General features: G+C 36.9%; 3 protein-coding genes across 6 annotated transcripts; 2 read left to right on the top strand and 1 right to left on the bottom strand.

The window, feature by feature from the left end:
* Positions 1-42: 42 nt before the first annotated feature.
* Positions 43-8612, top strand: LOC136411751 (uncharacterized). 2 transcript variants are annotated; one of them, XM_066394435.1, is made up of 6 exons: positions 43-59; positions 6476-6611; positions 7215-7366; positions 7420-7586; positions 7640-7735; positions 8121-8612. In XM_066394435.1, the coding sequence occupies exons 2-6, from the start codon at positions 6484-6486 to the stop codon at positions 8484-8486; spliced, it is 909 nt and encodes a 302-aa protein (XP_066250532.1). In that variant the 5' UTR covers positions 43-59; positions 6476-6483; the 3' UTR covers positions 8487-8612. The 2 variants fall into 2 exon arrangements, with proteins under 2 accessions (XP_066250532.1, XP_066250530.1); XM_066394433.1 differs by lacking the exon at positions 43-59 and adding an exon at positions 1995-2383.
* Positions 8613-9885: 1273 nt separating this feature from the next.
* Positions 9886-11050, top strand: LOC136411602 (protein CFAP276). Of its 2 annotated transcripts, none has more exons than XM_066394240.1 (4): positions 9886-10040; positions 10104-10287; positions 10340-10616; positions 10859-11050. In XM_066394240.1, the coding sequence occupies exons 1-4, from the start codon at positions 10031-10033 to the stop codon at positions 10997-10999; spliced, it is 612 nt and encodes a 203-aa protein (XP_066250337.1). In that variant the 5' UTR covers positions 9886-10030; the 3' UTR covers positions 11000-11050. The 2 variants fall into 2 exon arrangements, with proteins under 2 accessions (XP_066250337.1, XP_066250336.1); XM_066394239.1 differs by having other exon boundaries at positions 10101-10287.
* A 612-nt stretch (positions 11051-11662) lies between these two features.
* Positions 11663-14144, bottom strand: LOC136411761 (zinc finger protein 691-like). 2 transcript variants are annotated; one of them, XM_066394451.1, is made up of 4 exons: positions 13988-14144; positions 13612-13920; positions 12665-13042; positions 11663-12138 (listed from the first exon to the last, which is right to left on the bottom strand). In XM_066394451.1, the coding sequence occupies exons 2-4, from the start codon at positions 13873-13875 to the stop codon at positions 11704-11706; spliced, it is 1077 nt and encodes a 358-aa protein (XP_066250548.1). In that variant the 5' UTR covers positions 13876-13920; positions 13988-14144; the 3' UTR covers positions 11663-11703. The 2 variants fall into 2 exon arrangements, with proteins under 2 accessions (XP_066250548.1, XP_066250549.1); XM_066394452.1 differs by having other exon boundaries at positions 13984-14134.
* Between the last annotated feature and the right edge of the window lie 327 nt (positions 14145-14471).

Below are 14471 nucleotides of genomic sequence, written 5' to 3'. Positions count from 1 at the left end.
ATTATATTGTTATATGTTTTTAAATGAGTCATGCCATTATTTTAAAAAGTTGCTTTGAGGTAAGTATTACGTGTTTGATCATTATCCCTAATTAAACCTATTTTAATTTTAAGCTTTATTATGTATATTAGTGATTATTTTGGGGTTAGGTTTTGTTATGTACCCGAGGTTCAAACATGGGAAATTTGCCGTTATGTTTGAGAAAAAAGGGCCCTACACCACTGTATTGTTTTGGTGAAGCATATATCAATTGAATTTGTCACTTGTTTTGAGAAGCATTACACTTTGTAGTGATAAGTTTTCCAGTGGCGGCGACAGGTAATCAAAACACTTTGGAAAAATCATCCGATCAAAGTTCAACGAGGCCTCTGGAAAACACTAGCAATTTTTAGACGATTTATGGCATAATTATAAATGCCGTGTTTTCCTTTTTAGATTCAAGGAATAGTACCTAATAATTTTGAGAGAGTTTTTGAACAAAATTCAAAACCATCTGCCCTGGATGGGCGCCCCAGGATTTTTGAGAAGAAGCTAAATCGTAGTTTCCTCCCCTAATCTGAAGGACATTAGTGTTTTTGGAAATAACGTTATCTAAGCTTTTTTACGTAGGATCTGAATAGTGTACTACTTGCTAGAAGCCTGTTAGTGGTGGCGCCAATATTTTCATTTTCGATTTTCCGTTTTAATTTTTTGTTAATTCTGAAACACTCAGTCAACAAAGATTAGTTGGGAAAAATACATCTACAACAATGAATTTTATGTAGTCTCTTTTCTGCATCAATTCATTTGCCTACAATAAACAGCGGCGTACCTAAATCGGAAAACAGATTAATTCGCTTTTTTGGCAAGAGAGAATTTTTGAAGTTTATCAATTCATAGGCTAGAAGGTGCCGTTTTCCACACGTATTTGAGTGCGGAAAGTGATTTTTTTCAACTCTAGTGGGGGAACGAGGATCTGGTACTATTTTGCCACAAGAACGATTTCAAACGGAGTAACTGAGCTCCCAGTATTAAACAATAATGTACGAAAATTGTGTTTGTTAAAATGTTTTCTGTAATTCTTCAAATGTATTGTTTACCATGAAAATTAGAACGAATAAGTTCGAATCAATCGGAAATATGTAAATATTTAGTAACGTAATAGTTGGGAATCTTGGAACATTTTCTCTGTAAAACTGCGGTTAAGCTTTTACTTTTTGATGGATTACGCATCCTATAGTTGTCCAGAGTTCAAGACACCAGACATCTATTGTTCAGCTAATTCTAATTGAACTGAACTTGCCAATGCATTACCTACTGGTATTTCTACTTTCGCCACATACAGGGAGATTCAAAAGTACGAGCCGCCACTCCAGGGGCGTATTCCATACATTAATAGAAGATAAAATTTTAAATACTTTTTCTTCTAAATCGTTTCTTAATACAGTTATGACTATTTAAAGGTGGGACCGGTAAAGTGGTTTTTCATCCTAATTGGTGGACGGGAAGTCACAGTGTTGAAATTTGGTACGTAGCCGTAAAATTAGATCTGGAATATTTTTTCAAATACAAAATTTTTAAATAACCAGTGGCGTGACGTTTTGGGGGGCACACATGCTTATTTTTTGATAGACCTTTTTTGTAGTATCAAATTTTGGACATGTTTTTCTAAAACCTATTTTTTTGGAAAACGGTAAGTTTAAACGAATTTGAGGAAAAGATTGCTTTTTACGAATACAATCTTTTCGTGTCAAATTACATAAAAATTCTATCAAAAAACAAGCATGTGTATCCTCCTAAAACAGTACGCCTCTGATTATTTTAAAATTTTCTTTCTGTAAAAATATCGCAGACCCAAATTTCAACCCTTTGTGACGTCCCGTTCACCAAGTAGGGTCAAGAAATTACCTTACCGACCCCATCTTTAAATGGTCATAACTTGCTTAAGAAACGACTTGGAAAATATGTACCTAAAATTTTGTCTTATATTAACGTGTAGAATACGCCCCTGAAGTAGCGTCCTATATTTTCGAATCACCCTGTATAACGCTAAAATGCAAAAACATATTTTAATCCTTCCATGGAGTAGAGCACCAAGCAACAATGTAACAGGCAGGTATTCAACCCATTTGCCCATTAAGCCAAAGACAGGTGAGTTGGTCGATTCAGGTAACAACACAACAGCCGACGTGAAACCCATTCACTCGGCACGAAACGGATATTTCAATGTACAGCCAACAGTCGTTCGTGTTTGATGTTTCTACGGAATTTCCTCGTGTTATTTGCTTGTGAAATAATTGTGAATGTGATGCTTAAGTGAATCTTAATGGTCCCCATTACTAATCCTTGGACTTTTTTTTTATGCGAGACGCTCGAGAACCATCTTCGAATAGAGATCCTCCAGGTAAGGAAACCAAGACCTTTTCTATTTTTGTATTTAGCTTGTCGGAGTTTATTCAAAATTGTAACAGAAAACATTGAGAAATGTTTTTGGCAGAATTGCAAGTAATATTTGCGTATCCTCGTCGTGCAAGTACGTACTACGAAACGTTCTTCTGAGAAACATTACGAGGTGACCGCATAACTTTGAAATGCATGCTTCGTCGATTTGTGCCTAATTTTGCTAAGAACCATGACCTGTATAAACTTGATTACCACAATTTAAATTTAAATCAAATTGTAACGAGGAAAAAGTAGTCGCGGAGCATCGATAAGTTTCAGGGATGTACAGGGTTGGCCCGTATATTCGCCATGCCTACTCTTTTATTACAAAAAAAAAAGAAAAAATTTAAATACAAAAGCTGTAAGGTTTATCTTAAACTTCCAGAAAATGTCACGTAACACAACAGATAAATGTTGCAAAGTTAAAAAAGAACACAAAACCGGTAAATGTATAATGAAACACCCAGTATGTTTTATAAAAATCCAATGGATCCTTATTTTCTGATTTCAAAAGTGTGTAACGTGTGGACATTTGGTTTAGCTGTTTTTGCGGCATTTGCATTTAAAAATGGGGATTATATTGTTTTTCCAAGCTGCAGTTGCCATGAATAAACAAATGGACCTAACGCCGTTAGTAATTATTATTTATTCGGCTGTTGCATTTTCTTCATTCCCTCCATAAAATCAGCAAATAAAGATATGTCCAATTTTTATGCAATATACAGGGAGTTCCATTGTAAATTCTCCGGCTTTGTGTCCTTTTTTAACTTTGCAATATTCATCTGTTGGACGAACCCTACAATTTTCGTCTTTAAAGTTTTTCTTTTTTTATATAATAAAAGTAGTAGGTACTCTCTAAATATACGGATCAACCCTGTACGTGACTTCAACCCTTTGAGACCCCGCTTCAAGCGTTAGAAAATTATTATATGGCCACAGCTCTCTGAAAAAAGTCGATTAGTAGTACGAAGATATCATTGACGCCCCTGAATTGAGACTTTTACGGGTCATATCGGGTATCAAAAAAATCTCCGCTCTACAACACGCCACTGGGATATTTCGGACTGGAAAATTATGCGACTTCAAAATGCTAATAACTGAATTTCGTTTAAATATCAAAAACCAGAGAGGTTTCTTAGAGGGACGCCTGTGGTTAAATCGCCTTCTAGACTTTTTTTGCGCGGTTTTCAGGTTGAAGCAAATATTGTTGCCTTGGCACGCCACTGAAAAGGGGAAAACCCTTGAAAATATTCATAGCTTAATTTCACATGTTTGATGGAAACATTTTAGCGCGGCACTGAAGCTGCAGACCTCTGTTTTCGCGTGGAATCACTTAAAAATCACTTAGAGATATTCAAAATTCTGTTTCATTTAAATACCAAACATCAGGGGCACCCCTGATGGGTTTGTCGAATTGAGATGTAAACCTGTTATTTCGAAAACTTAACGCCTGTACTTGTATCTTTTTATAGGGAAAGTTGATACGCCTCTGGTTTTCTGCTTTGTATCGTATCTTTGTGTTGCTCGTCCTCAACACTACGAACAGTCGTCTGGTTAAAGAGCACTGAAGTAGAATGTTCATTTCAGGTGTAGTAAAACTTTAAAAATTACCTTTTTTGTTCGCTTTGTACGCTCCTGATTGATTTTCACCTGCCATCAAACCAACTTTGATACGCCTTTGGCTTGGCTGGATGAAGAACCATTTTTAATCATAGAAAATGCTATGAAGACTTGCCAGGTAAATGGACATTGGTCAAGACAATTTATTAAAAGGCGATAAGTCCGTGGAAGTTTACGAATTTCTCAATTCTCAAGCATTTTAATGGGCATTAAGTAACAGGTCAAATATAGAAAACTAAATAGGTGTACGGTAATCCATCAAAGTGCTTGGGTTCTATCAACAATCCTTCTGGAATAACAGAATTAACGGGTCAGCAAGTTTACTTTGTTTCCATCTTCCGTGCGTTTAAAAATAGCAGCGCCGAGTGGAAAATCGGTAATAAAACACCAATATAGGCCTGAAATCTGAAATTCCACTGAAATTGCCGAAAAACCAAAGGCGTGTCGGTTCAGATTTGTGGAAAGGGCGCTATTGCAGCATTAGTTCAAATCGTACAAACAGGGTGTCTTGAAATAAAGAAAATTATTTTTTTATTATTTGAAATCTACGTACGTCACTGCTGTGTAGGCATTCGGCCGAATTGTTCTTACGAATTGCTATAAACCCAGAGACATGCCAAGAGAATTCAAAAGTTATCAAGTTGGTGGATATGGGGAACCATTATATTTCAACAGAATGTAGCGCGCCACTGTTTGTCCTGCGAAGTAAACCGTATTAATGGTCCTGAGTAGCTGTTCAGTAATGATTATTAAATGACTTTAAAACCAGCGGCGTATTAGATTTATTTTTCAATTTATTTTATTTAAATATAAATTCATACAGGGTGTTTCAAAAAGAAATGACCATAGGTGGAATGTGAACAGACCATCTAAAATGCAGTTAAACGCAGCCAGAATGAGCGCTTCAACCTGACCCTTCTTCGAGATATAGGCATTTTAGTAAATTTCATCAAAAACCCGACTTTTTTTTAATCTAAACCTGCTATTTCTCCTACCACTTAAAATACAAATTCGACTAATTTTTTAAAATCCACATGAAATTTTCTATAAGATAACATAGTTTTGTTGGTAAATGTGCCTTTTTGAACTCAATATAGCCGCCTAAAGATAGAAAAATCTGAAAATGCATATTTCTTAGTATCCGGGTCCATGGCGGTTTACGCAATAAATTTCCCAGCTACCTCTTTGGGAATTTCATCAAAATTATCCTATTTAATATACTGGATATGCCGATTAAAAGTATACTAAATAGAGCAACTTTAGTGAAATCCCAAAGAACTAGCTGCAGAACTCATTGCGTTCACATCTGGAAGAAGAGTCAGGCTAGGGCCTTCATTCTGGCTGCATTTAACTATTCTTTAAATAGTCCGTCCACCCTCAACATGTCGCCCTTTTTTCCGGAAACGCCCCAAATAAATAACAGAGTCCTCCAAAGACTTTAATAGAGCTTCACAATTTACCTATTATTGCTTGAAACACCCGGTATATATAATTTTTCCATTATTGGACATTCTTTTGTAATTATGGTTTGTTGATTTATTTTCATGTTATAACATAAACAGCAGAAATATAACCAAACATGCACTGACAAAGTAGGTACCAGACGGTTCCCAGCACATTTATTTAATTTTTTGGTGCAGTACTGTAGAACCGATCATTAAATTTGTTGGAAGATAACGCTCCTCACTCATTTTAATTAATTATGAACTGTAAGTATTAAAGGTAAAACAGATTTCCACAATATTCGAGACACTTATGAAATTTTCCAATTTAAACGAAATCATAGTATATTTAAAGAAACGCATAAATTTCTCTCTTTCTCGGATCATCTGGCAACATGACAATACGCCTATGTCATAAATATGGTTCCTGTTTGCAGAGAAACAAATGATAGCGGCGGTGTTGGTACCTTTATAATTTAATCAATTTCCCGAAATTTGAGGATTTTCGAACATTGCAAATTATACATACAAATCAAGCAATAATTATTGTGTTAGTTAAGCTTATTTAGATATGTGTTAGTTAAGTTAAGTTAGATAAGCTTGTCTAATGACCTTTAAAAATGCCATGTCAGTTATATTGTTTGTATGCAAATCAACTAGGTACTCCCACATATTCCTGCATGAAAATTTAAGTTTTTTCCCATTGTGTCAATTACCGCTTTTAGCACTATTAACCTCCTTTATAGTGGTTCGAGGAAGTTGTATTAATTGGATACTGGTGCCAAATGGTTTCCGGTTAATGTTTGTGACTTAATTACATAATTATGTAACGTGTAAGCATGCCACACACATTAGCAAGTAATTATTTTTGTTTGCGTCCATGGGTAATAAAAAAAAACCTGTGTTTGAGGAATTGCAAGACAGGATAACATGGCTTTTAATTTGATAGGTTTTCTGCTATTAGATATCAATTTAACGACATTTTTCTTCAGATTTGAAGATGGCGGTTGGGAACTCTGAAAGGGGGATTAGCAGCAGGCCGCAAAGTTGTCTTGCAGACACTGATGCGGTGAATAATAGAGAGATCAAATTTCCAAATGGGAACAACAATGGTTCAATCCAAAATAGGTAGGTAGGGAAAGATGGTAACCTAAATTAGCTATGAAAAGTGATAAAAAATCTGTGGGAAAATGTATTTATGGTGTAAATATTTTTTTCCATAATAATTAAATTTTTGTTAAATGTTAAGGAACAAGCAGTTTGAAAATGTTAGTTTACGAACGTAACTGACGACAAATTTACATTGCCGGCATAGAGCGCATGTCAGTTGTTTTACGTGACTGTGTTCGAAACTTCCACTTTGAAATCACATTTATAAAATAAAATTTTATAAATTACAAAAATGTTTATATCATACATAGCAGGTAAATTAACGAATACGAAAATTAACATCGAAAACCACTTAAAACCTCATCTAAATTCCTACTCCAAAGTGAACCGTCTTTAACCTTCAATCAAATTTTCGATTGGTTCTCGTTGATCTCGCAAAACTTACCTGTAAACCCCAAAAAAACAATAATCAGAACTGCCTGATTTAATGATCTGAAGACTACTTCCTGGAATGCACAATTTTTCTCCCATTTAACCAAATTTGTATTTATTACTGCGTACGAGATCTCTATGCTGTGTCTCCTTGCCGTGGGCACACTATATAACAACTTGAAATTGCAGGTTGGATGAACCACTAAATCCCACTCAAGCCGTAAACTTAATGACCACAGTTCCACAGAATATTGCATCTAGAAGTTTAGGCGATAAGCACACCCCTACCAGAAATAGTTTGAGACATAGTCGAATGATTGTGATGTATAGAAATGGAAGAAGTACGCATATTCCATATTTTTACATACTAGGAGTTCAAAAATCTTGGTTTTAGTTCCAAAAAAGTACCTGCCACTTGTGATAAAACATTACAAACTAGTCAAATCCATGAAAATTATTACCATAATTATGGGAATTCTTATGTCTCTTACGTCTATGTGGATGGTACTGTGGAGTCCTACATTGAAGATTACGGATTTTCCGTATTGGAGTGCCGTACCTGTGAGTACCATGGTGTGAAGATGCCTAGATCATTTATTAGTATTTATTTGCAGGTGTTTGTGTCAGGTGTGGTGGGATGCCTTTTTCTTGGATTCTGCCCCAGGCCGTATCCAGATAAACGGCTAGGATGTCATTTCCACGTATCAAAGGTATATTTAGGGTGTATGGCTAAGTATAAAATTTTTTTAGAAATTGTGGATTTCGCGCTTAAGACCATCAAAAGTCCTTCGAAGAACAGAATTTTTAGTAATACGTAAATCCGTATCAACAGAAGCCGATTTTGCACTTTTACAACCCCCAAATTTAATTAAAAATCTTATCCTGAACTGCATCAGTTTCTCCTTTCTGGAATCAGTGAGAATAATGTTGGAATGGATTCCCTGAGTCGCTATTAGTCAACCGTTTCGGTTGTAACTTTGGGAGTAGAGACTTGTTATTTGAGAATTTAGTCTAGTAAAGGGACACCCGAAACGAGATTTTACACCCCAGATAGAGAAAACTCTAATTTCTGACCAACTACGAATTTTTTTGCAGTTCATCAGCCTCGCCACCACCGTCATCTCTATTGCAGCATCCATTATCGTTCTCACGATCTGCATATGTCACATTATCTACCTCCACACGGCCGTCTGCGCCCCACACGATCACCTCAACACCACCTGCGTATGTTCCACCACCAATTCCACCCATTGGGCGTTTAGTAGCAGTTACCACTACCAGGACCTTTCTTGCGAAGAAGTAAATTGCTTCCTTTTGGGCATTATTGCAACTTCTTGCGTTTTAAATATGTTAAGTTTGATTTTGGAGACCATGTATCTGGGTGTTCAGTGGGCAGATGCGAAAAAGAAATACGCGTACGTTCAGGTACCACTGAACGAAGAGAGATACGCTGACAGGTGACGTTTAGTCTAGGTTAAGTATTGTTTTGTTCATCTCGATTGTGATTGTAAATAAAAGTTGACCATAGATTAATATTTTGTAAGACTGGATGGCTGAAAATTAACAATATACAGATATATTTTTACATACAGACGTTTTATTCCCTTAATACTGCACTGGATAAGTCAGGTTACAATCGTCCGGTCATTTAATGATTCGATTTTAATTACATAGTGGGTGTTGACAACACGCAAGCTACGCCAATGAATCTTTTCCCAGACCCATTAAAATATATCATTCTACGCCAATGATTGTTACCTCGAATAATCGTTTACGTTCATAGAAAAAAAATTGGTAATTGAGCCGGGCAATATGCAGAGGCGTGCTTGGTATCGGTTTCTTTCAGTAGATGTAATTTAGAAGGCAAAATGTTGAAGGTTCAGAGTCTCGAAAGACGTCACGCAACGGCACTGATTATCATTTTGAATGATACTTTATGTTTATTGTATCGAAAGTTATTCAAGAGCGTGCTTGGCTTTTATTTGAGTAGATATAATTTGAAAAGAAAAAAAATCACATTCCCAAAAGACGGCACTCTACGTCAATGATTTATGTTCGGAAGTACAATTCATATTCCTCTGTAAACAGTAAAATTCAGAGCAGCCGCGGAATCAAACCAGAGGCGTACCTACTGGTGAAGTGGAAATATAGAAGGCATTTTCCTATTTCCTGTTATCTTTCAAATCCTTTCTATTACGTCTCTGATTTATTCTAAACTGTTGTTTGGAGGATCATAAAGGAAACCGAGATCCAGAATAAAAATGAGCAAAGTTTCCCTTAGATGCTTAATATTTCGCTACGGAAAGCTGCTTTTTCAAGCCAAGTCACGCCACTGATTGTTTTACCGTTCCAAAACCACATGATTCTCTGAGATAATATTTAACTTTAGTGGATCCCCTGAACATAAATTCAAGACGTACGAGACGTGTATATGAACTTATAACGAATAAGAAGACCTTTAAAGCAGGTGCGGCAAATTAACACGACGGGCGGCGGAGTGTTTTGCAAGGCTCAAGGGCTCTAAGGGCTCTTACAAACGAACATAATACAATATTTTTAGTAATCTTATACTATATGCGGCAATTGGAAGTTCTAATATTGTTTTTCTTAATAACCACACGCGCACCATCAAGACCGTTTTACGCACGCTGCAACATGCGAAAAAAGTCGATTACAATGCAGGCGTAATAAGGTACTTAAATCGCCCTGCGAAGGACTTACATTGCTACTTGAGGAAACCTACGCCACTGATTACTTTACTATCTAAACCACTTTTGCAAATAAAACAACCGCCAGTGCGGTACGAAAAAACCTTTCTCCAAATTGGCATCCCTCGCACACCCGCTGTAAAAATTGAATTCCGCATGTTACTCGGCTTGATTACACCCCCTGCCCCAATTCGCAGGACAACCAACCCCTGTAGTGTACAAAGCATGTCCTACAACGGTTTATATTGTTTAGTTTAAATTCTTGGTGACACGCGATCGCGTCTCCGTCCGAAAAGAATGGCTGCAGGTAAGTTTCGAAAGGGGACTGATTTATGCGTGCATAAATCAATTCCCAATTTAACTCGAGCAGGGAGAATTAGGAATAGAGGATGCGTCCCCTATCTGGACCACGAAGGCGTTTTTATCAAGCCAATATTGTTGGTTGAATGTAAGAATGACTCCTGCTACGACTCCGCTTCGAATCCATTTCAGAGATTATTCATGCACCAAACTTTGGCCAGTGCAAGAAGAAACGCGAATTTTAAGCGATTCGAGTAGGGTCCCCATTTCAGTAATTTTAAAAAAGTACACAAAAATTCATTGCAGAAACCTGATTCCGAAAGATGAGCTCGATCTGGTGTTGGCCACAACCTTCAACGAGTCTTCAGAATTATTTGCAGAGAAGGAGGATGTTTACTTGCAGCCAGAGACTCTAGGGATAATTACCTGGAGGCGGTTGAGGAATACCAGAGATTTAACACCAAACCGGGAGCAAAGGACTTTTAATTTAACCAGGGCAGAGGCAGAAGTCCCTAAGAACACTGCGGACTACATTAAGGGGCGCGGCAAGAGGAAAGGAGCTATTCCATTTAGATACAATTTTGTAAGTATTGTTCATCGCCAGGAAAGCTTCTTTGGTGCTTTTGAATGGGAAAATGTGATATTAGCAACAGTTAAAAGATAATGACGCAGAACACCTATGATAGATCCATGCAGTGATCCTAGTATTACAAAATGTTCAATGAAAAGCTCTTTTTTCAGCTTTCTCAAATTCAACATCATTTCGGATTTAATTTCCCTGTATATGGGCGATTTTCCTTTGAATATAATGTTCTTTTGCTTTAGGCTCACAAGGTGCTAATTGGGGGAATAACAGAGAAGAAACATCCGAGCAACATAAAACTCATGAATTCTTCCCATCATTCCCCCCAAACCAATGCGGGGTACTCCAGGCAGCCATCCGATGGAAACTTCTATCAGTATTGAGATTACCGATGTTGATGAAGATTCTTTGTTGATTATACAAATTGTTCAATAAGATTGCTGTAAATGTTGATCCAGAAAATCATCCATCAAGCTGCAAGTTTTACCTTTTGCGCTCAGGTAATTGTTCATTTCGGAATTCATTGGTGTATAACATCTATTTGAATTCTCATACCTTTTCAAAACATAAATTTCTTGGAGGCGTTTACTTCTTCACCAGATACTTGAAACTCATTAGCGAAGAACATGTTTATTAACCATCTTCACAAATGTTAATGTCTTAAGCAGGTGCACGTCTATTGTGCTTTCTCGTGTCTTGTAACGAGGCTCTTCTGCACCTCTGTTTCCGTACCAATCAAGCTACAAAATTGGTATTTTAGTAGTTATTTATGTCCAAGGGATTGTTCATACCGAAAATTATTGGTGTAGAAAGTCTATATGGATTTCTACATTGGCTTAAAATCTTAATTTCCAGGAAGTCCTTCTAGATGTCTATGATGACAGCAAATCAAGGTATCAGATCAACTGGCAACAACCCGATACACTTAGAGGTATTTCTTTGGGAAAAAAAAATGGTTGTGCAATTTCACCAAAGTTGGTACCTATTGATGAAAAACGATAGACAAGTCATACAATGCGTTGTAATAATAGAAATGAAACCCTCCATTTTCAATTAAACCAGAACTTTATTAATATCTATCAACACCTTAACCGTTACTCGCTTTCGTTTTTTTCGATTCGCTCAAACTACAGTCTTCACAACTCATACCGCCGCAATCGTCGAAGCGTAATTCGACACCGCGCTGCCTCTTCCTCATTGAGGACGCGCTCTTCGATCTCACTTTCGACACTATACTACCATAGCCCGCTTTTAGTTTCGGATGATCATGCATTAAATGACCAGATAATTCGCTTATTTCTGCAAACTCCTGGTCGCACTTGGAACACGCGTACGGCATTACGTTACTGTAATCGGTCAGGATGATCTTGTGGGTGCTGTGGTGCTGGGTGAGTTGAGCCCGGTCTGCGAAACGCCGGAAACAGACGATACAGAGGATCATTTCATGATAAAGCTCGTAGTGATCGGAGAGCTCTTGTAGGCGTTTGAACCATTGTTCACACAGGTCGCAACTAATGATTACCTGGGAAATAAACGTCCCTTCGCATTAATGTAAGTCGCGAATTTGTAGAATCGAATTGGCTTGAACGGTACAGGTTTGTCAAGAGTTATGGAAAATTGCCGTCTCAGCCCAGAAATAAGGTACAGAGGTACACAGTTTCCTAAATTCTTTAGGGTTAAAGTTTAACCTTTGCCAAGAAAATGTTCCTTTATTAATAAAGCAGGGAGATTGATTTCAATTGGTGCCCAGCTCATAGCAGCAGGTAAGTGGTTACATAGCTAAATCAGTTCAGGCGTGACTGGGGGGCCTCGTTTGGTAGCGACGCCGACCGGGGGACCCCGGGTGTCCAGATTAAACTAAACCGATATGATTATACAGCGTATTTTCATATATAAAAAGTCCCTTCCCATCACTTTTCTTAAATTGGAAATGGGTTATATAATCATCTTCTAAAATATTTTCCTTTCATCATAGAACACCCTGTATAATATTTCTGGGCTGTATAAAATTCTCTTTTGGACAATTACGTAAAATCTCAGATAGTTACCTCAAACTTCTCATGTGTCGACTTGCAATGATTGGACAGAAATAGAGCGTTATCAAATGTCATGTCGCATACGTCACAAGTAACGAAATGTACTTTGCGGTGCTCGATCATCTCTTCAGTGCATTCACATACCAAACTACACTTGTTGCATATCTCCGTGTAGCTTTTCAAGTATGTCATCTGGTTGCATTTGTACTGGATGATGCCCAGATTTAAGTGCAGGCTTTCGTAGTGCGACTTAAGGCAAAATATGCAACCAGCGACCATGCCGCACTCCTTGCATGGGAACATGTCCATGGGGTCAGAACTTTCTGGCTGACAACAGAAAACGAGGATGTCATTTGGGATACCTGCGACTATGCTGTCTGACAATGATGACTGCAAGAAAAGGAATTTTTTATTCAATAGTTGGTCAGATTTTTATAACACTTAACAAGAATGATATCAAAAGAAACTATGTTTGCTTTCATTTATAGCATGGTTAATTTGTCATTAGCCCTATAAATTTTAGCATCATACCTAACTAACTAACCTGGACATTAAAAAGAATTCTAATAGTACAGCATATATGATTGTGGTAAGTATATTTATATGTACTCCCTGTTGGATATTAAATTGTAAACATAAACAATTTATCCTTGTGACACCACCGCTATGGTTTGATTTTTGAAAAAATATCATCTGAGAGGGCTGAGTCCTTCAGATTAGGTGAGAAAGAGTGATAAAACTACAGAAATTTCTTGAAGAACAAAAAAATAGAAATACCCTCCTCAGCTTAATCCCAAGACTTCTCGAGGCCTCCCAGATGGATAACTGAACTTAGCCTCTAGTGACAAATCCTATTTTGAGAATATGAATAGGGCTGACAAACTGTGCTATGAATACAACTTGAACGCACAAAAATAACACTGAAGCCAAATTCATTAATAAACTCTATCTCAACTCACTGAACTGTCAACTGCAGCACTATCTGACTGAGCCCCTTTGTCATTTTCAGAACTAGAAGCACTCTCCTCAATCAAAGTTTCACATAATGCTGCGGTATCCTTTTCAGCCCCCTCTGTATTCTGCACAAAGTGGTTCTCATTGGGACATTCAAGCTTTGGTTCTTCCAACTCAATCAATTCAGAAATATTGTCAGCGTCACCTTCTAGACAATCCCTTTCTTTTTTAAGTTCTATGTTTGTCTCGTTTTCAGATATATTTTCCATTTCTTTTGGGCTAGGAGAGAACCATCAGTTGGCCGTTTTACGAAACTGTGTTGAAAGACAGGTGAAATTAGCATTTACCCTTGAATCCTTTAGATTATTAGCATGTACTTACTTAATTATTAATTAATGCTTTTAAGGCATTATTGGCAAATTTAGATCAGGTTAAGGTAATACGATAGTTATGATTTATTATCAGTTTTTAAATAAATATATTAAAATTGAACTTGTTGTTAGATTCTAGTTATCTTTTTTTCTGTATTCTATATTGATATTTACTTATTTGACAATTTTGATGCTGATGTCAAATTTAATGTCCATGAATTGACATTTAAAGGTGCGCTTAGAGTACCCTTTGTATACTCTAAATGCACCTCATATGAACTGTCCTCAGTTTCTTTCTTCCATTTCACAGATTCGGCAAGAAATTTGATTTCCACAGGAGTAACGGCAGACTTAAAAATCTTTAATTCCCAAACTAGATTTTTCTATGTAGCAGAAAACTAAAAGTTGCTATTAGGCAATGCTCTACAGAAATACGTTACCCGACAAGTGTTAAGGAAGGATGGGGGAGAAAAGATAAGATATTAGATATAAGT

The sequence above is a fragment of the Euwallacea similis genome, chromosome 10 (genome assembly GCF_039881205.1).
Source record: "Euwallacea similis isolate ESF13 chromosome 10, ESF131.1, whole genome shotgun sequence".
Taxonomy (NCBI): domain Eukaryota; kingdom Metazoa; phylum Arthropoda; class Insecta; order Coleoptera; family Curculionidae; genus Euwallacea; species Euwallacea similis.
This window is presented reverse-complemented; position numbering and strand designations above follow the sequence as displayed.

What these genes read in the sequence shown, in the direction of transcription:
- LOC136411751 (XM_066394433.1), top strand. Translation starts at nt 2,341, where the DNA reads ATGCGAGACGCTCGAGAACCATCTTCGAATAGAGATCCTCCAG. An exon ending in TTCGAATAGAGATCCTCCAG is followed by an intron (nt 2,384 to 6,475) that starts GTAAGGAAACCA and finishes ATTTTTCTTCAG; the next exon opens with ATTTGAAGATGGCGGTTGGG. An exon ending in AATGGTTCAATCCAAAATAG is followed by an intron (nt 6,612 to 7,214) that starts GTAGGTAGGGAA and finishes TTGAAATTGCAG; the next exon opens with GTTGGATGAACCACTAAATC.
- LOC136411602 (XM_066394239.1), top strand. An exon ending in GCGAATTTTAAGCGATTCGA is followed by an intron (nt 10,288 to 10,339) that starts GTAGGGTCCCCA and finishes AATTCATTGCAG; the next exon opens with AAACCTGATTCCGAAAGATG. An exon ending in TTCCATTTAGATACAATTTT is followed by an intron (nt 10,617 to 10,858) that starts GTAAGTATTGTT and finishes CTTTTGCTTTAG; the next exon opens with GCTCACAAGGTGCTAATTGG.
- LOC136411761 (XM_066394451.1), bottom strand. Translation starts at nt 13,875, where the DNA reads ATGGAAAATATATCTGAAAACGAGACAAACATAGAACTTAAAAAAGAA. An exon ending in GTGCTGCAGTTGACAGTTCA is followed by an intron (nt 13,043 to 13,611) that starts GTGAGTTGAGAT and finishes CTTTTCTTGCAG; the next exon opens with TCATCATTGTCAGACAGCAT. An exon ending in CGACACATGAGAAGTTTGAG is followed by an intron (nt 12,139 to 12,664) that starts GTAACTATCTGA and finishes TTTATTTCCCAG; the next exon opens with GTAATCATTAGTTGCGACCT.